The sequence below is a fragment of the Bufo gargarizans genome, chromosome 9 (assembly GCF_014858855.1).
Source record: "Bufo gargarizans isolate SCDJY-AF-19 chromosome 9, ASM1485885v1, whole genome shotgun sequence".
Classification (NCBI taxonomy): domain Eukaryota; kingdom Metazoa; phylum Chordata; class Amphibia; order Anura; family Bufonidae; genus Bufo; species Bufo gargarizans.
The window spans coordinates 49,554,922-49,576,976 of NC_058088.1; the positions used below are offsets into that span (position 1 = coordinate 49,554,922).

At 49.0% G+C, this 22,055-nt stretch overlaps 1 protein-coding gene across 1 annotated transcript in view; it reads left to right on the forward strand.

Annotated features, from left to right (window-relative positions):
* Positions 1-22,055, forward strand: part of LOC122919777 (kelch-like protein 4) — an 83,848-nt gene that overhangs the window by 35,484 nt on the left and 26,309 nt on the right. Inside the window, 2 exon segments of the mRNA XM_044268961.1 lie at positions 3,356-3,580; positions 11,991-12,153. Coding sequence (XP_044124896.1) covers positions 3,356-3,580; positions 11,991-12,153 — 388 coding nt within the window.

Below are 22,055 nucleotides of genomic sequence, written 5' to 3' on the forward strand. Positions count from 1 at the left end.
CACTCCCCGAGGGGTCTGGGGAGCCGGCTCTATGGCCCTTTTTTGGAGTAATTGAGCCAGCTCCTCGTCGATGAGGGATTGGGCGGACAGGGCAGTATGAAAATGCGGAGGGGATCCTAAGAAATTCGGCTCCGACACCAGCTCTATGTGGAACCCTAGTACCGTGGACAAGACCCACGGGTCTGAGGTGATCGTGGCCCACACATCTGAAAAGAAACGGAGTCTGCCCCCCACATTTTGATCCGAAAAATGGGGAAGGAATTGATGACTTACCGAAAGGGCGTCGAAGGTTAGGCTGTCCCCGGTATGGTCTGCCACGTCCCTGGAAGCCTCGCGACGGGAAGAAGGATGGGGGTTGTCTTGGGTCGGAACCGGAGGACCGGAACGATGATGTTGAGAGGCCTCGTCCCGAGCCACGGGACTGATAGGAAGAACGGCCGGCCAGACGGACTCTCGAACTGCCGACCCTGGAGGAAACCCGGTTGCTGAACACTTTACGCATGGAGGTCTGCGCCTTGTCTAGGGCCGTAAACGTGCCCACAAACTTCCCCAGCTCCTTGATAAAGGGGTCACCAAATAGGAGCCCCTGGGCGTCTTTGCCCGACTCGGTGAGGGCCATGTTGGCCAATTTAGGCTCCATCTTAATCAAGATGGCCTTCCTACGCTCAATGGCGATAGACGTGTTGGCGTTGCCCGCCAGACATATGGCTCGCTGGACCCAGCCCCTAAGCTCCTCAGGATCCACCAGCCGGCCCTGAGAAATTGCTGATTCCGCCAAATCAAAGATTTTGGCCAGCGGACCCATAATGTCTAACAATTTGTCCTGGCACGCCCGAAGGGCAGAGTCCAGGCCCCTGCGGGGGCTAAACCCGGACTTGGACAAAAATTGTACGACCTTCGGGTCGACTGCGGGGGTTTCACACACTTTGTTTGATATAGCCGGACGGGGACACTCAGCCCGCATTTTGTTCCTGGCTTCCTTGCTAAGCGGCTTGCGAGCCATGGTTTCAATATAGCTAGCGACATGGGGAGCCGGTAGCCATTCGGATGACCTGGGGTGATGTAGCGAGTCCGGGTCAAATAATGGAGTACCCGATGGGTCCAAAAGGGGGGCTTGCGCCTCGGTCGTCGCCGACGACTTAGTCGCGGCCCGGCGGGGAACCGGGTCAGGATGCCCCTCATCTAAATCGATCTCATCCCCCTCAGAGTTAGCTGGGGAAAGTAACTCAACCTCCTCCTCAGACTCCTGAGAGTCAGATTCTGGTTGCGGCTGGGATCTAGCCGTTTTCCAGTTCCGTGCACGTTCTGCCTGGCGCGGACAGGCTCTTTTGCGCGACCGGGGCGCGCTGTCAGATGATGGAACGATGCCATCTGTCAAGGGGTTTCTGGAGGCATTAGGTAACGACACCGTGGTATCATGGGTCATAGCAACTGTCTGGGCACAGAGGACCTGAGACAGGGAGCTGGTGAGGGCCGAAGAAACAGAGCCCATAGCGGACACAATGGCGTCCGAAATGGACTGCTGTAAGGCCCTAGCATGGGCGTCTGCCGCAGAAGGGGTGACAGGAGGGAGCACCCTCTGGGGAGCAGCCTGGCTGACATCAGGTGTGGGGCTGCTACCTAGCAGAGAAGAGGGGGTTGGGGCAGACATGGTGGCTACACTGCAGGAGAAATACCCGGAACTTAGGGGTAAGCACCTGACACAACCTAGTGACTAGCACAATAAGCCCCTGGAACAACCTAGTACTTATCTCAATCTAAGCGGAGAGACCCGACAGGAGCGCGGCAGAAACGAGGTGACCGTTAGGAATCGGCACTACGTATGAAAACTCGCGAGATCTCGCGAAGGAAGCAGGAAGCTGCAGAAGAAAATGCGCGCGCGCGCCCGAAATCTCGCGAATCGCGAGATCTCGGGCGCAACCAAGATGGCCGCCGAAACCTCGCGATGTCCCGGAGCGCCGAAGACGAAGGAGGGAACAAGAAAATGGCGACCGGGACGAGACCGCCAAACAACAAGGCCACCCGGAGGACGGTAAGATCCCGGAGCGGACGAAACTGACGCAGGCACTGGCGACACAGGCGAAAACGCAAAAGGCAAGAGAAAAAATCCGGAAGACCGGAGAAAATAGGGAAAGGATAGAACAAAGATATATAAAAAGAAATAGGGGGAAAAAACCTCCCCAAGCAACAAAAAGGAAATAAAACAACGACCCACAGATATAAGGATTAAGAATGAAGAAAAACCCTTGACAATCCAAATATAGAGAGACAAATAATATATATATACCAATCCACAGCCCAGAGGACTGTGGTGGGGTACTTATCTCATCAGCAGCAGCAAAGAAAGAGGAAGTGAAGATGTGAAGGAGGTCCCTTTATGTGGAGATAAGGGGGAGGGACTTATGTTCTCATTGGAGAAATGTTTTTTCTGATTATCTTCTTTGCTGCTGTTTTAAAGTAAAGAAAGAGTTAAGCAATATGAGCCTCCGTGTCTTGAGGTAAAATCAGTGCTAGAGGGTCTATCACTAGAGGGTCTATCACTAGAGGGTCTATCACTAGAGGGTCTATCACTAGAGGGTCTATCACTAGAGGGTCTATCACTCTTCTCTCCTACATGAGGGTACCTGAGTCCAGATCTGAAGAAAATCAGCATGAAAAATGAAGGAAAACTGTGCTTAAATCTGCGCTATTTATCTCAATTTTGGTGGTTTTTTGAGCAGTTCTTTATGCTGTTTTTGTCGCAGATTTTCAATTTTTTTTTTATCAGCCTGAAATCTATAGAGAAAACCACTGTACAGAAGGTGCAGAGTCGCACAATGAAATGACATGCGGCGGATTTTAAAATCTGCATAGCAGCTCAATTTCCACCGAGATATTATAGGCAACGAGTAAATGAAGTTAGTAAAATCTCATTCACTTTGCCGGTGATGTGACAGGTGGTGTTTTCTGCTGCATGAAAATCAGTGCAGGAAAACCTCACACAATCTGCAACATGTGCCTTAGGGCCACGCGGCCACGCGGCCACGCGGCCACGCGGCCACACGTCAGGATTCCTGGTGCAGTTTTGGAAGCCAGAACCAGGAATGAATAAAAAAAAATGAGGAGAAGTCGTATCTGTCCTTTACACCTTCTCTCCTCTTATGACCCACTAATGATTTTGGCTTCCAAAACTGCATCAGGAGCCGGTCCGCGTGGGCCGAACGCTAAGTGCTCGCATGCACGTCTTACTCTGGGTAACAATCAGGAGCCGAGACCTTATCTCCCAGGTATGAGCAGCAGGAGCAGAGCCGCAGGATTACATGTGATTTCAGCTCCGCTCATCCACACAATGACGGCAGCTTCTCCTCTATTGTAGGGGCCACGACAATTGAGAAGTACGACCTGAGGACAAACAGCTGGATACAGGTCAGCACCATGAACGGCCGGCGCCTGCAGTTTGGGGTGGCCGTGATTGACAACAAGCTCTATGTGGTCGGAGGAAGAGACGGACTGAAGACATCGAATACTGTGGAGTGCTTCAACCCCATCACCAAAGTGTGGACAATAATGCCACCAATGTCAACCCACCGACACGGACTGGGTGAGAGCAGAAGGACAAGTGGGGACAAGTGCTGTATCTAATCCGTTCACCTGTGATACCGACTGCTGAGCTGTGTATCTAAGCCTGCCATGTGTGATACTGCCTGCTGAGCTGTGTATCTAATCCTATTCTGTGTGATACTGTTTGCAGAGCTGTGTATCTAATCCTATGTGATATTGCCTGCTGAGCTGTGTATCTAATCCTATCCTGTGTGATACAGTCTGCTGAGCTGTGTATCTAATCCTATTCTGTGTGATACTGTTTGCAGAGCTGTGTATCTAATCCTATCCTGTGTGATATTGCCTGCTGAGCTGTGTATCTAATCCTATCCTGTGTGATACTGTCTGCTGAGCTGTGTATCTAATCCTATCCTGTGTGATACTGTCTGCTGAGATGTGTATGTAATCCTATCCTGTGTGATACTGCCTGCTGAGCTGTGTATCTAATCCTATCCTGTGTGATATTGCCTGCTGAGCTGTGTATCTATCCTATCCTGTGTGATACTGTCTGCGGAGCTGTGTATCTAATCCTATCCTGTGTGATACTGTCTGCTGAGCTGTGTATCTAATCCTATCCTGTGTGATACTGTCTGCTGAGCTGTGTATCTAATCCTATCCTGTGTGATACTGTCTGCTGAGATGTGTATCTAATCCTATCCTGTGTGATACTGTCTGCTGAGCTGTGTATCTAATCCTATCCTGTGTGATACTGTCTGCTGAGCTGTGTATCTAATCCTATCCTGTGTGATACTGTCTGCTGAGCTGTGTATCTAATCCTATCCTGTGTGATACTGTCTGCTGAGCTGTGTATCTAATCCTATCCTGTGTGATACTGTCTGCTGAGCTGTGTATCTAATCCTATCCTGTGTGATACTGTCTGCTGAGCTGTGTATCTAATCCTATCCTGTGTGATACTGTCTGCTGAGCTGTGTATCTAATCCTATCCTGTGTGATACTGTCTGCTGAGCTGTGTATCTAATCCTATCCTGTGTGATACTGTCTGCTGAGCTGTGTATCTATCCTATCCTGTGTGATACTGTCTGCTGAGCTGTGTATCTAATCCTATCCTGTGTGATACTGTCTGCTGAGCTGTGTATCTAATCCTATCCTGTGTGATACTGTCCTGCTGAGCTGTGTATCTAATCCTATCCTGTGTGATACTGCTGCTGAGCTGTGTATCTAATCCTATCCTGTGTGATACTGTCTGCTGAGCTGTGTATCTAATCCTATCCTGTGTGATACTGTCTGCTGAGCTGTGTATCTAATCCTATCCTGTGGTGATACTGTCTGCTGAGCTGTGTATCTAATCCTATCCTGTGTGATACTGTCTGCTGAGCTGTGTATCTAATCCTATCCTGTGTGATACTGGTCTGCTGAGCTGTGTATCTAATCCTATCCTGTGTGATACTGTCTGCTGAGCTGTGTATCTAATCCTATCCTGTGTGATACTGTCTGCTGAGCTGTGTATCTAATCCTATCCTGTGTGATACTGTCTGCTGAGCTGTGTATCTAATCCTATCCTGTGTGATACTGTCCTGCTGAGCTGTGTATCTAATCCTATCCTGTGTGATACTGCTGCTGAGCTGTGTATCTAATCCTATCCTGTGTGATACTGTCTGCTGAGCTGTGTATCTAATCCTATCCTGTGTGATACTGTCTGCTGAGCTGTGTATCTAATCCTATCCTGTGTGATACTGTCTGCTGAGCTGTGTATCTAATCCTATCCTGTGTGATACTGTCTGCTGAGCTGTGTATCTAATCCTATCCTGTGTGATACTGTCTGCTGAGCTGTGTATCTAATCCTATCCTGTGTGATACTGTCTGCTGAGCTGTGTATCTAATCCTATCCTGTGTGATACTGTCTGCTGAGCTGTGTATCTAATCCTATCCTGTGTGATACTGTCTGCTGAGCTGTGTATCTAATCCTATCCTGTGTGATACTGTCTGCTGAGCTGTGTATCTAATCCTATCCTGTGTGATACTGTCTGCTGAGCTGTGTATCTAATCCTATCCTGTGTGATACTGTCTGCTGAGCTTGTGTATCTAATCCTATCCTGTGTGATACTGTCTGCTGAGCTGTGTATCTAATCCTATCCTGTGTGATACTGTCTGCTGAGCTGTGTATCTAATCCTATCCTGTGTGATACTGTCTGCTGAGCTGTTATCTAATCCTATCCTGTGTGATACTGTCTGCTGAGCTGTGTATCTAATCCTATCCTGTGTGATACTGCCTACTGAGCTGTGTATCTAATCCTATCCTGTGTTGATACGTCTGCTGAGCTGTGTATCTAATCCTATCCTGTGTGATACTGTCTGCTGAGCTGTGTATCTAATCCTATCCTGTGTGATACTGTCTGCTGAGGCTGTGTATCTAATCCTTACCTGTGTGATACTGTCTGCTGAGCTTGTATCTAATCCTATCCTGTGTGATACTGTCTGCTGAGCTGTGTATCTAATCCTATCCTGTGTGATACTGTCTGCTGAGCTGTGTATCTAATCCTATCCTGTGTGATACTGTCTGCTGAGCTGTGTATCTAATCCTATCCTGTGTGATACTGTCTGCTGAGCTGTGTATCTAATCCTATCCTGTGTGATACTGTCTGCTGAGCTGTGTATCTAATCCTATCCTGTGTGATACGTCTGCTGAGCTGTGTATCTAATCCTATCCTGTGTGATACTGTCTGCTGAGCTGTGTATCTAATCCTATCCTGTGTGATACGGCCTGCTGAGCTGTGTATCTAATCCTATCCTGTGTGATACTGTCTGCTGAGCTGAGTATCTAATCCTATCCTGTGTGATACTGTCTGCTGAGCTGTGTATCTAATCCTATCCTGTGTGATACTGTCTGCTGAGCTGTGTATCTAATCCTATCCTGTGTGATACTGTCTGCTGAGCTGTGTATCTAATCCTATCCTGTGTGATACTGTCTGCTGAGCTGTGTATCTAATCCTATCCTGTGTGATACTGTCTGCTGAGCTGTGTATCTAATCCTATCCTGTGTGATACTGTCTGCTGAGCTGTGTATCTAATCCTATCCTGTGTGATACTGTCTTCTGAGCTGTGTATCTAATCCTATCCTGTGTGATACTGTCTGCTGAGCTGTGTATCTAATCCTATCCTGTGTGATACTGTCTGCTGAGCTGTGTATCTAATCCTATCCTGTGTGATACTGTCTGCTGAGCGGTGTATCTAATCCTATCCTGTGTGATACTGCTCTGAGCTGTGTATCTAATCCTATCCTGTGTGATACTGTCTGCTGAGCTGTGTACTATCCTATCCTGTGTGATACTGTCTGCTGACTGTGTATCTAATCCTAGTCCTGTGTGATACTGTCGCTGAGCTGTGTATCTAATCCTATCCTGTGTGATACTGTCTGCTGAGCTGTGTATCTAATCCTATCCTGTGTGATACTGTCTGCTGAGCTGTGTATCTAATCCTATCCTGTGTGATACTGTCTGCTGAGCTGTGTATCTAATCCTATCCTGTGTGATACTGTCTGCTGAGCTGTGTATCTATCTATCCTGTGTGATACTGCCTGCTGAGCTGTGTATCTAATCCTATCCTGTGTGATACTGTCTGCTGAGCTGTGTATCTAATCCTATCCTGTGTGATACTGTCTGCTGAGCTGTGTATCTAATCCTATCCTGTGTGATACTGTCTGCTGAGCTGTGTATCTAATCCTATCCTGTGTGATACTGTCTGCTGAGCTGTGTATCTAATCCTATCCTGTGTGATACTGTCCTGCTGAGCTGTGTATCTAATCCTATCCTGTGTGATACTGTCTGCTGAGCTGTGTATCTAATCCTATCCTGTGTGATACTGTCCTGCTGAGCTGTGTATCTAATCCTATCCTGTGTGATACTGTCTGCTGAGCTGTGTATCTAATCCTATCCTGTGTGATACTGTCTGCTGAGCTGTGTATCTAATCCTATCCTGTGTGATACTGTCTGCTGAGCTGTGTATCTAATCCTATCCTGTGTGATACTGTCTGCTGAGCTGTGTATCTAATCCTATCCTGTGTGATACTGTCTGCTGAGCTGTGTATCTAATCCTATCCTGTGTGATACTGTCTGCTGAGCTGTGTATCTAATCCTATCCTGTGTGATACTGTCTGCTGAGCTGTGTATCTAATCCTATCCTGTGTGATACTGTCTGCTGAGCTGTGTATCTAATCCTATCCTGTGTGATACTGTCTGCTGAGCTGTGTATCTAATCCTATCCTGTGTGATACTGTCTGCTGAGCTGTGTATCTAATCCTATCCTGTGTGATACTGTCTGCTGAGCTGTGTATCTAATCCTATCCTGTGTGATACTGTCTGCTGAGCTGTGTATCTAATCCTATCCTGTGTGATACTGTCTGCTGAGCTGTGTATCTAATCCTATCCTGTGTGATACTGTCTGCTGAGCTGTGTATCTAATCCTATCCTGTGTGATACTGTCTGCTGAGCTGTGTATCTAATCCTATCCTGTGTGATACTGTCTGCTGAGCTGTGTATCTAATCCTATCCTGTGTGATACTGTCTGCTGAGTGTAATCCTGTGGATACTCTGCATGAGGGTAGCTATCCTATCCTGTGTGATACTGTCTGCTGAGCTGTGTATCTAATCCTATCCTGTGTGATACTGCCTGCTGAGCTGTGTATCTAATCCTATCCTGTGTGATACTGTCTGCTGAGCTGTGTATCTAATCCGATCCTGTGTGATACTGTCTGCTGAGCTGTGTATCTAATCCTATCCTGGTGTGATACTGTCCTGCGAGCTGTGTATCTAATCCTAGTCCTGGTGTGATACTGTCTGCTGAAGCTGTGTATCTAATCCTATCCTGTGTGATACTGTCTCCTGAGCTGTGTATCTAATCCTATCCTGTGTGATACTGTCTGCTGAGGCTGTGTATCTAATCCTTATCCTGTGTGATACTGTCTGCTGAGCTGTGTATCTAATCCTATCCTGTGTGATACTGTCTGCTGAGCTGTGTATCTAATCCTATCCTGTGTGATACAGTCTGCTGAGCTGCTGAGCTGTGTATCTAATCCTATCCTGTGTGATACTGTCTGCTGAGCTGTGTATCTAATCCTCTCCTGTGTGATACTGTCTGCTGAGCTGTGTATCTAATCCTATCCTGTGTGATACTGTCTGCTGAGCTGTGTATCTAATCCTATCCTGTGTGATACTGTCTGCTGAGCTGTGTATCTAATCCTATCCTGTGTGATACTGCTGCTGAGCTGTGTACTGAATCCTATCCTGTTGATACTTGCTAGACTGTGTATCTAATCCTATCCTGTGTGATACTGTCTGCTGAGCTGTGTATCTAATCCTATCCTGTGTGATACTGCCTGCTGAGCTGTGTATCTAATCCTATCCTGTGTGATTACTGTCTGCTGAGCTGTGTATCTAATCCTAATCCTGTGTGAGACTAGTCTGCTGAGCTGTGTATCTAATCCTATCCTGTGTGATACTGCCTGCTGAGCTGTGTATCTAATCCTATTCCTGTGTGATACTGTCTGCTGAGCTGTGTATCTAATCCTATCCTGTGTGATACTGTCTGCTGAGCTTGTGTATCTAATCCTATCCTGTGTGATACTGTCTGCTGAGCTGTGTATCTAATCCATCCTGTGGTGATACTGTCTGCTGAGCTGTGTATCTAATCCTATCCTGTGTGATACTGCCTGCTGAGCTGTGTATCTAATCCTATCCTGTGTGATACTGTCTGCTGAGCTGTGTATCTAATCCTATCCTGTGTGATACTGTCTGCTGAGCTGTGTATCTAATCCTATCCTGTGTGATACTGTCTGCTGAGCTGTGTATCTAATCCTATCCTGTGTGATACTGTCTGCTGAGCTGTGTATCTAATCCTATCCTGTGTGATACTGTCTGCTGAGCTGTGTATCTAATCCTATCCTGTGTGATACTGTCTGCTGAGGCTGTGTATCTAATCCTATCCTGTGTGATACTGTCTGCTGAGCTGTGTATCTAATCCTATCCTGTGTGATACTGTCTGCTGAGCTGTGTATCTATCCTATCCTGTGTGATACTGTCTGCTGAGCTGTGTATCTAATCCTATCCTGTGTGATACTGTCTGCTGAGCTGTGTATCTAATCCTATCCTGTGTGATACTGCTGCTGAGCTGTGTATCTAATCCTATCCTGTGTGATACTGTCTGCTGAGCTGTGTATCTAATCCTATCCTGTGTGATACTGCCTGCTGAGCTGTGTATCTAATCCTATCCTGTGTGATACTGTCTGCTGAGCTGTGTATCTAATCCTATCCTGTGTGATACTGTCTGCTGAGCTGTGTATCTAATCCTATCCTGTGTGATACTGCCTGCTGAGCTGTGTATCTAATCCTATCCTGTGTGATACTGTCTGCTGAGCTGTGTATCTAATCCTATCCTGTGTGATACTGTCTGCTGAGCTGTGTATCTAATCCTATCCTGTGTGATACTGTCTGCTGAGCTGTGTATCTAATCCTATCCTGTGTGATACTGTCTGCTGAGCTGTGTATCTAATCCTATCCTGTGTGATACAGGTCTGCTGAGCTGTGTATCTATCCTATCCTGTGTGATACTGTCTGCTGAGCTGTGTATCTAATCCTATCCTGTGTGATACTGTCTGCTGAGCTGTGTATCTAATCCTATCCTGTGTGATACTGTCTGCTGAGCTGTGTATCTAAGCCTGCCATGTGTTATACTGCCTGCTGAGCTGTGTATCTAATCCTATCCTGTTGATACTGTCTGCTGAGCTGTGTATCTAATCCTATCCTGTGTGATACTGTCTGCTGAGCTGTGTATCTAATCCTAGCCTGTGTGATACTGTCTGCTGAGCTGTGTATCTAATCCTATCCTGTGTGATACTGTCTGCTGAGCTGTGTATCTAATCCTATCCTGTGTGATACTGTCTGCTGAGCTGTGTATCTAATCCTATCCTGTGTGATACTGTCTGCTGAGCTGTGTATCTAATCCTATCCTGTGTGATACTGTCTGCTGAGCTGTGTATCTAATCCTATCCTGTGTGATACTGTCTGCTGAGCTGTGTATCTAATCCTATCCTGTGTGATACTGTCTGCTGAGCTGTGTATCTAATCCTATCCTGTGTGATACTGTCTGCTGAGCTGTGTATCTAATCCTATCCTGTGTGATACTGTCTGCTGAGCTGTGTATCTAATCCTATCCTGTGTGATACCGTCTGCTGAGCTGTGGATCTAATCCTCTGTGTGATACTGTCTGCTGAGCTGTGTATCTAATCCTATCCTGTGTGATACTGTCTGCTGAGCTGTGTATCTAATCCTATCCTGTGTGATACCGTCTGCTGAGCTGTGTATCTAATCCTATCCTGTGTGATACAGTCTGCTGAGCTGTGTATCTAATCCTATCCTGTGTGATACTGTCTGCTGAGCTGTGTATCTAATCCTATCCTGTGTGATACCGTCTGCTTAACTGTGTATCTAATCCTATCCTGTGTGATACTGTCTGCTGATCTGTGTATCTAATCCTATCCTGTGTGATACTGCCTGCTGAGCTGTGTATCTAAGCCTGCCATGTGTTATACTGTCTGCTGAGCTGTGTATCTAAGGCTTCTTTCGCACTCGCGCTTTCCCTTTCCGCTATTGAGATACATTATAGGATCTCAATCGCGGAAGAATATGATTCCGGTTTGCCCCTATTCATTGTCAATGGGGACAAAACTGAGGTGAATGAAACTGAACGCTCCAGAATGAATTCCGTTCTTTTTGGTTGCGTCCCCATCGCGGACACAATAATCCTGCAAGCAGCGTTTTTCTGTCCGCGATGTGGTGCGGAGCAAAACGGATCCAAGATGGGGGCGGAGTTCCGGCGAGGCACGGCAGCACACGGCACGAGGCTGCCGGAGTAAATGTCGGACATGTCGTAGTTTTATTCCGGCAGCCTCTTGCCGCGCGCTGCCGTCCCTCGCCGGAGCTCCGCTTATAGTCAATGGGGACAGAGCGGCAGTCTGGAGGCACACGGTCACTAGCGGCAGGAGGTCCGTGCCGCTAGTGTGAAAGTAGCCTGAGCCTACCATGTATGATGCCTTCTCAGGGCTACCTTCCGGTTTTGGAGACCTCACTGACTCGCTCGTTGGTTACATTGTTTTTCTTTGCAGGAAGTGCTAATGTTTTGGCAGTTACTTTGTATCCATCTGATCTCCAGCTCAGCAGAAGGTCCCTGTGACCTCTGTGCCGCGCTCGCCTCCGTCAGTCAGCGCAGAGCGTGCGGTTTTCCTGAGCTGCTATTTTGGGAAATATACAATTAATATCTCAGATGTCTTCACAGGATGTAAATCCATCAGTGTCGATATAAGAGGCTGCCGGCGGGGCGGACGCTGGGGCGCGCTTTGTGTATCATACAACGCGCTGACGCTGTGTTTTGGTTCTGGTAACACTTACTTGTCTTTTCAGGGGTGGCCGTGCTGGAAGGTCCCATGTATGCCGTAGGCGGCCATGATGGATGGAGCTACCTGAACACAGTGGAGCGCTGGGACCCGCAGGCTCGGCAGTGGAATTACGTGGCCAGTATGTCCACACCCAGGAGTACGGTCGGGGTGGCAGCTTTGAATAACAAGTGAGTGCAGGAGATTTATGGCAGCCGGTCTCATGTTTTGTAGGCGGGATACTGGATGCGCCTGATAGTGATCTGGATTCAGAGGATGGATTTACAGGAGGCAGCAGAGGAGGACTTCTCACAAAGCAGGGACATCAGTGATCTGCTGCTTCCAGAGGAGGACTCGCTGGTAGAAGAATCATTGTAAGAGCAAATCCGGTCACCGCGGGCAGTCTCTTCCTCCTGTGCAGTCTCTTCCTCCTGCGCAGTCTATTCCTCCTGCGCAGTCTCTTCCTCCTGCGCAGTCTCTTCCTCCTGCGCAGTCTCTTCCTCCTGTGCAGTCTCTTCCTCCTGCCCAGTCTCTTCCTCCTGCGCAGTCTCTTCCTCCTGCGCAGTCTCTTCCTCCTGCGCAGTCTCTTCCTCCTGTGCAGTCTCTTCCTCCTGCCCAGTCTCTTCCTCCTGCGCAGTCTCTTCCTCCTGCGCAGTCATTGACTGGGATTTACTAATTTTCAAGATGGCGTGAATCTAGATCAGCAGTCTAGACCTACACCAGATCTCTCACAGGGGCCCCGGCTGATGATACATTGCCTGCTTATACCGGGGTCTAGACCTGCACCAGATCTATCACAGGGGCCCCGGCTAATGATACATTACCTCCTTATACCGAGGTCTAGTCCTGCACCAGATCTATCACAGGGGCCCCGGCTAATGATACATTACCTCCTTATACCGAGGTCTAGTCCTGCACCAGATCTACCACAGGGGCCCCGGCTGATGATACATTACCTCCTTATACTGGGGTCTAGTCCTGCACCAGATCTATCACAGGGGCCCCGGCTGATGATACATTACCTCCTTATACCGGGGTCTAGACCTGCACCAGATCTATCACAGGGGCCCCGGCTAATGATACATTACCTCCTTATACCGAGGTCTAGTCCTGCACCAGATCTACCACAGGGGCCCCGGCTGATGATACATTACCTCCTTATACCGGGGTCTAGCCCTGCACCAGATCTATCACAGGGGCCCCGGCTGATGATACATTACCTCCTTATACCGGGGTCTAGTCCTGCACCAGATCTATCACAGGGGCCCCGGCTGATGATACATTACCTCCTTATACCGGGGTCTAGTCCTGCACCAGATCTATCACAGGGGCCCCGGCTGATGATACATTACCTCCTTATACCGGGGTCTAGTCCTGCACCAGATCTATCACAGGGGCCCCGGCTGATGATACATTACCTCCTTATACCGAGGTCTAGACCTGCACCAGATCTATCACAGGGGCCCCGGCTGATGATACATTACCTCCTTATACCGGGGTCTAGTCCTGCACCAGATCTATCACAGGGGCCCCGGCTGATGATACATTACCTCCTTATACCGGGGTCTAGACCTACACCAGATCTATCACAGGGGCCCCGGCTGATGATACATTACCTCCTTATACCGAGGTCTAGACCTGCACCAGATCTATCACAGGGGCCCCGGCTGATGATACATTACCACCTTATACCGGGGTCTAGACCTGCACCAGATCTATCACAGGGGCCCCGGCTGATGATACATTACCTCCTTATACCGGGGTCTAGACCTGCACCAGATCTATCACAGGGGCCCCGGCTGATGGTACATTACCTCCTTATACCGGGGTCTAGTCCTGCACCAGATCTATCACAGGGGCCCCGGCTGATGGTACATTACCTCCTTATACCGGGGTCTAGTCCTGCACCAGATCTATCACAGGGGCCCCGGCAGATGATACATTACCTCCTTATACTGGGGTCTAGTCCTGCACCAGATCTATCACAGGGGCCCCGGCTGATGATACATTACCTCCTTATACCGGGGTCTAGACCTGCACCAGATCTATCACAGGGGCCCCGGCTGATGATACATTACCTCCTTATACCGGGGTCTAGTCCTGCACCAGATCTATCACAGGGGCCCCGGCTGATGATACATTACCTCCTTATACTGGGGTCTAGACCTGCACCAGATCTATCACAGGGGCCCCCGACTGATGATACATTACCTCCTTATTCCGGGGTCTAGTCCTGCACCAGATCTATCACAGGGGCCCCGGCTGATGATACATTACCTCCTTATACCGGGGTCTAGCCCTGCACCAGATCCATCACAGGGGCCCCGGCTGATGATACATTACCTCCTTATACCGGGGTCTAGTCCTGCACCAGATCTATCACAGGGGCCCGGCTGATCATACATTACCTCCTTATACCGGGGTCTAGCCCTGCACCAGATCTATCACAGGGGCCCCGGCTGATGATACATTACCTCCTTATACCGGGGTCTAGACCTGCACCGCATCTATCACAGGGGCCCCGGCTGATGATACATTGCCTCCTTATACCGGGGTCTAGTCCTGCACCAGATCTATCACAGGGGCCCGGCTGATGATACATTACCTCCTTATACCGGGGTCTAGACCTGCACCAGATCTATCACAGGGGTCCCGGCTGATGATACATTACCTCCTTATACCGGGGTCTAGTCCTGCACCAGATCTATCACAGGGGCCCCGGCTGATGGTACATTACCTCCTTATACCGGGGTCTAGTCCTGCACCAGATCTATCACAGGGGCCCCGGCTGATGGTACATTACCTCCTTATACTGGGGTCTAGTCCTGCACCAGATCTATCACAGGGGCCCCGGCTGATGGTACATTACCTCCTTATACCGGGGTCTAGTCCTGCATCAGATCTATCACAGGGGCCCCGGCTGATGATACATTACCTCCTTATACCGGGGTCTAGACCTGCACCAGATCTATCACAGGGGCCCCGGCTGATGATACATTACCTCCTTATACCGGGGTCTAGTCCTGCACCAGATCTATCACAGGGGCCCCGGCTGATGATACATTACCCCCTTATTCCAGGGTCTAGCCCTGCACCAGATCTATCACAGGGGCCCCGGCTGATGATACATTACCTCCTTATACCGGGGTCTAGTCCTGCACCAGATCTATCACAGGGGCCCCGGCTGATGATACATTACCTCCTTATTCCAGGGTCTAGCCCTGCACCAGATCTATCACAGGGGCCCCGGCTGATGATACATTACCCCCTTATTCCAGGGTCTAGCCCTGCACCAGATCTATCACAGGGGCCCCGGCTGATGGTACATTACCTCCTTATACCGCGGTCTAGCCCTGCACCAGATCTATCACAGGGGCCCCGGCTGATGGTACATTACCTCCTTATACCGGGGTCTAGTCCTGCACCAGATCTATCACAGGGGCCCCGGCTGATGATATATTACCTCCTTATACCGGGGTCTAGACCTGCACCAGATCTATCACAGGGGCCCCGGCTGATGATACATTTGATGCAGACACCTTTGTGTTACTCCATAGAACTATTAGTTTTCACACTTTAAGGCCTCTTGCACACAAAGTTTTTTTTTTTTCCATTTGTGTTCCGTTTTTTGTGTTCCATTTACGGAACCATTCTTTTCAATGGATCCGCAAAAAAAGTAGAAGGTACTTCATATGACTTCTGTTTCCTAATTTCCATTTTTCCGTTCTGTTCAAAGATAGACCATGTCCTATTATTAAAGAAAAATTAAAGGACGGCTCACCCCTTTCTACTATAGTAAGGTGCTCTAATCTTTTGATACATCCTGATCAAAGAATTAAGTCAAAAATGTAGATTGGCCCTCCAACAGTCGGGGCCACTAGGAAGCCTTATGAATAAAAGATCAAAGTTTATTAAAAATACAAAGAGTAAAAATATATAAATTGAAAATATAGAACATCAGTGATCTAAGATATTGAAAAAAAGTAACATCCACTAATGACTTCCACTAATGAATGGAAAACTACTCCTGCTTAGGACTCTTAATTAGGCCTCATGCACACGACTGTGCCGTTTTTTGCGGTCCGCAAAAAACGGAAGCCGCCCGCGTTCCTTCCTCAATTTGCGGAACGGAACGGGCGGCCCATCGTAGACATGCGGCTCGGGTGCGGACCCATTCACTTCAATGGGGACGCAAAAGATGCGGACAGCACTCTGTGTGCTGTCCGCATCCGTTGCACCGTTCCGTGGCCCCGCAAAAAAAATATAGCATGTTCTATTCTTGTCCATTTTGCATTTCTACATTTCTAATGGGCCACTCGTTCTGTTCCGCAAATTGCGGAAGGCACACGTGCGCCTTCTGTTTTTTGCGGATCTGCGGTTTGCGGACCACAAAAAGCAGCACGGTGGTGTGCATGAGGCCTTATGTTGTTTCATACAATATATTCAAATGTATCTAATCTTGTTTTTAAACATTATTTATTAACATATTATGCTGAGTTGTATAAATATCCTTGATGTCTTCTACTGCAGCATGTAGTTGCGTTACCGCAGTGAGTTACGCAGTATAGCAGAATGTCGCAGTATGGAATATATGTCCTTTGTTGGTTTGGACCAATAAATGACTCTTTCCAAGTCTTTGGTAATCGTCAATATATATTAGCCATGTGCATTCATGCATATACCGGCATATAGAGTTGTTGCAAGTTACTCGCGGTTTGTTGCGGGTAAGTGAAAAAACCAGTGTCTGCTGTGGCGTCCCACGTGGTCTTCGGCACTTAGCGTCTTACCTCCACACTTGTATCTCTCTTGTGAGTAGTTTCTATCTTAAAATGCCAAATGTTGAGTCCAAATCTCGGTGGTATTAGAGAAGTTTCGCCGGCTGCTGATATCACTACAGTACCTCCAGCTGTAGATTCGGAATCTCGTGGCTCCCGGGAGAGATGGGAAAAAATATTGTGAAGCTCTTATTTTGTTTAAAAATCTAATTGTCTGTGTCCTAAAGAGCAGAGATATTTGCGAGTGACTTAGTACGCGTTTCAAAGTACACCTTTACTCCTTCATCTGTCCTATTATTGTCCGCATTACGGACAAGGATAGTCCTGTTCTGTTAGGGGCCAGCTGTTCCGTTCCACAAAGTACGGAATGCACACGGACGTCATCTGTATTTATTGCGGACCGCAAAATACTGAAAAAGCCATACGGTCGTGTGCAAGAGGCCTAACAGAGAGCTTTATGCATTGTAGCACGTTTTGGTGCAAAACAGTGTATCTTTGGTCACAACCACTTCATCCATCCATCTCCAAGGAGCTTCACTTTCTCTCAGAATTACAATGTAGGATCCGAGTTGCAACAAAATGCTTCTGATTTGCACCACTTTTTAGAGAGATTGTAGACGCAGATAGCTTAGTAAATGGAGGCTGCTCTCTGCAGTCTCTTCCTCTTGTGCAGTTTCTCTTTGAGCCGTTCGTGCTCCAGACATCTTCTTCTTCTTCTTGTTGTCTTTCATGTGGAGACTCCTCTCCATCCCTCTTGCTGGTCCTCCTGGCAGTCCATCATAGTAAGCACTGTTGAGATCTGGGTGTATTCGCTGTTGTAAAAAGTCTTCACTCTGTTTTTGGCAAAACAAACGTTTATATTTATTTTGAGTAGGGATGAGCGAACTCGAACTGTATAGTTCGGGTTCGTACCGAATTTTGGGGTGTCCGTGACACGGACCCGAACCCGGACATTTTCGTAAAAGTCCGGGTTCGGGTTCGGTGTTCGTCGCTTTCTTCGCGCTTTTGTGACGCTTTCTTGGCGCTTTTTGAAAGGCTGCAAAGCAGCCAATCAACAAGCGTCATACTACTTGCCCCAAGAGGCCATCACAGCCATGCCTACTATTGGCATGGCTGTGATTGGCCAGAGCACCATGTGACCCAGCCTCTATTTAAGCTGGAGTCACATAGCGCCGCCCGTCACTCTGCTCTGATTAGCGTAGGGAGAGGTTGCGGCTGCGACAGTAGGGCGAGATTAGGCAGATTAACTCCTCCAAAGGACTTGATTAACTGATCGATCTGCAGCTGTGGATCATTGAGCTGCTGATCCTCAATTGCTCACTGTTTTTAGGCTGCCCAGACCGTTTGTCAGTCACATTTTTCTGGGGTGATCGGCGGCCATTTTGTGTCTTGTGGTGCGCCAGCACAAGCTGCGACCAAGTGCATTTAACCCTCAATGGTGTGGTTGTTTTTTGGCCATATACTACATCAGGGGCAAGCTGCGCCCAACACCAAGTGCATTTAACCCTCAGTAGTGTGGTTGGTCAAGCTATCACACCAAGTGCATTTAACCAGCAATAGTCTGTTCATTTTTTGGCCATATACTACATCAGGGGCAAGCTGCGCCCGTCACCAAGTGCATTTAACCCTCAGTAGTGTGGTTGGTCAAGCTGTGACACCAAGTGCATTTAACCAGCAATAGTCTGTTCATTTTTTGGCCATATACTACATCAGGGGCAAGCTGCGCCCATCACCAAGTGCATTTAACCAGCAATAGTGTGGTTATTTTTTGGCCATATCCCAGTCTAATTCTGTCACTAAACCCATACCGGTCACCCAGCGCCTAAATACTAGGCCTCAAATTTATATCCCGCTAAATCTCTCGTTACCGCTGTCCTGTTGTGGCTGGGAAAGTTATTTAGTGTCCGTCAAAGCACATTTTTTGTTCTGGGTTGAAATACAATTCCCAATTTAGCAATTTAAAAATTTAGTGGTTTCTGCTATATCAGAGCTATTTGAAATCTATCCCTAAAAGGGTATATAATATTCAAGGTGCACATTGGGTCATTCAGAATAACTTCACACACACCCGCTTCTGTGCATTTCCAAGTCTAATTCTGTCACTAAACCCATACCTGTCACCCAGCGCCTAAATACTAGGCCTCAAATTCATATCCAGATAAATCTGTCCTTAGTGCTGTAGCTGGGCGAGTTATTTAGTGTCCGTTCAAGCACATTTCTTGTTCTGGGTTGAAATACAATTCCCAATTTAGCAATTTCATAATTTAGTGGTTTCTGCTATATCAGAGCTATTTGAAATCTATCCCTAAAAGGGTATATAATATTCAAGGTGCACATAGGGTCATTCAGAATAACTTCACACACACCCGCTACTGTGTATTTCCAAGTCTAATTCTGTCACTAAATCCATACCGGTCACCCAGCGCCTAAATACTAGGCCTCAAATTTATATCCCGCTGAATTTGAATACAATACATTGGGCCAAATAATATATTTGTTGTTGTGGTGAACCATAACAATGAGAAAAACATCTAGTAAGGGACGCGGACGTGGACATGGTCGTGGTGGTGTTAGTGGACCCTCTGGTGCTGGGAGAGGACGTGGCCGTTCTGCCACAGCCACACGTCCTAGTGTACCAACTACCTCAGGTCCCAGTAGCCGCCAGAATTTACAGCGATATATGGTGGGGCCCAATGCCGTTCTAAGGATGGTAAGGCCTGAGCAGGTACAGGCATTAGTCAATTGGGTGGCCGACAGTGGATCCAGCACGTTCACATTATCTCCCACCCAGTCTTCTGCAGAAAGCGCACAGATGGCGCCTGAAAACCAACCCCATCAGTCTGTCACATCACCCCCATGCATACCAGGGAAACTGTCTCAGCCTCAAGTTATGCAGCAGTCTCTTATGCTGTTTGAAGACTCCGCTGGCAGGGTTTCCCAAGGGCATCCACCTAGCCCTTCCCCAGCGGTGAAAGACATAGAATGCACTGACGCACAACCACTTATGTTTCCTGATGATGAGGACATGGGAATACCACCTCAGCATGTCTCTGATGATGACGAAACACAGGTGCCAACTGCTGCGTCTTTCTGCAGTGTGCAGACTGAACAGGAGGTCAGGGATCAAGACTGGGTGGAAGACGATGCAGGGGACGATGAGGTCCTAGACCCCACATGGAATGAAGGTCGTGCCACTGACTTTCACAGTTCGGAGGAAGAGGCAGTGGTGAGACCGAGCCAACAGCGTAGCAAAAGAGGGAGCAGTGGGCAAAAGCAGAACACCCGCCGCCAAGAGACTCCGCCTGCTACTGACCGCCGCCATCTGGGACCGAGCACCCCAAAGGCAGCTTCAAGGAGTTCCCTGGCATGGCACTTCTTCAAACAATGTGCTGACGACAAGACCCGAGTGGTTTGCACGCTGTGCCATCAGAGCCTGAAGCGAGGCATTAACGTTCTGAACCTGAGCACAACCTGCATGACCAGGCACCTGCATGCAAAGCATGAACTGCAGTGGAGTAAACACCTTAAAACCAAGGAAGTCACTCAGGCTCCCCCTGCTACCTCTTCTGCTGCTGCCGCCTCGGCCTATTCTGCTGCTGCCTGCCTGCCGCCTCGGCCTCTTCCTCCGCCTCTGGAGGAACGTTGGCACCTGCCGCCCAGCAAACAGGGGATGTACCACCAACACCACCACCACCACCTCCGTCACCAAGCGTCTCAACCATGTCACACGCCAGCGTTCAGCTCTCCATCTCACAAACATTTGATAGAAAGCGTAAATTCCCACCTAGCCACCCTCGATCCCTGGCCCTGAATGCCAGCATTTCTAAACTACTGGCCTATGAAATGCTGTCATTTAGGCTGGTGGACACAGACAGCTTCAAACAGCTCATGTCGCTTGCTGTCCCACAGTATGTTGTTCCCAGCCGGCACTACTTCTCCAAGAGAGCCGTGCCTTCCCTGCACAACCAAGTATCCGATAAAATCAAGTGTGCACTGCGCAACGCCATCTGTAGCAAGGTCCACCTAACCACAGATACGTGGACCAGTAAGCACGGCCAGGGACGCTATATCTCCCTAACTGCACACTGGGTAAATGTAGTGGCAGCTGGGCCCCAGGCGGAGAGCTGTTTGGCGCACGTCCTTCCGCCGCCAAGGATCGCAGGGCAACATTCTTTGCCTCCTGTTGCCACCTCCTCCTTCTCGGCTTCCTCCTCCTCTTCTTCCACCTGCTCATCCAGTCAGCCACACACCTTCACCACCAACTTCAGCACAGCCCGGGGTAAACGTCAGCAGGCCATTCTGAAACTCATATGTTTGGGGGACAGGCCCCACACCGCACAGGAGTTGTGGCGGGGTATAGAACAACAGACCGACGAGTGGTTGCTGCCGGTGAGCCTCAAGCCCGGCCTGGTGGTGTGTGATAATGGGCGAAATCTCGTTGCAGCTCTGGGACTAGCCAATTTGACGCACATCCCTTGCTTGGCGCATGTGCTGAATTTGGTGGTGCAGAAGTTCATTCACAACTACCCCGACATGTCAGAGCTGCTGCATAAAGTGCGGGCCGTCTGTTCGCGCTTCCGGCGTTCACATCCTGCTGCTGCTCGCCTGTCTGCGCTACAGCGTAACTTCGGCCTTCCCGCTCACCGCCTCATATGCGACGTGCCCACCAGGTGGAACTCCACCTTGCACATGCTGGACAGACTGTGCGAGCAGCAGCAGGCCATAGTGGAGTTTCAGCTGCAGCACGCACGGGTCAGTCGCACTACAGAACAGCACCACTTCACCACCAATGACTGGGCCTCCATGCGAGACCTGTGTGCCCTGTTGCGCTGTTTCGAGTACTCCACCAACATGGCCAGTGGCGATGACACCGTTATCAGCGTTACAATACCACTTCTATGTCTCCTTGAGAAAACACTTAGGGCGATGATGGAAGAGGAGGTGGCCCAGGAGGAGGAGGAGGAGGAGGAGGAAGAGGGGTCATTTTTAGCACTTTCAGGCCAGTCTCTTCGAAGTGACTCAGAGGGAGGTTTTTGGCAACAGCAGAGGCCAGGTACAAATGTGGCCAGCCAGGGCCCACTACTGGAGGACGAGGAGGACGAGGATGAGGAGGAGGTGGAGGAGGATGAGGATGAAGCATGGTCACAGCGGGGTGGCACCCAACGCAGCTCGGGTCCATCACTGGTGCGTGGCTGGGGGGAAAGGCAGGACGATGACGATACGCCTCCCACAGAGGACAGCTTGTCCTTACCCCTGGGCAGCCTGGCACACATGAGCGACTACATGCTGCAGTGCCTGCGCAACGACAGCAGAGTTGC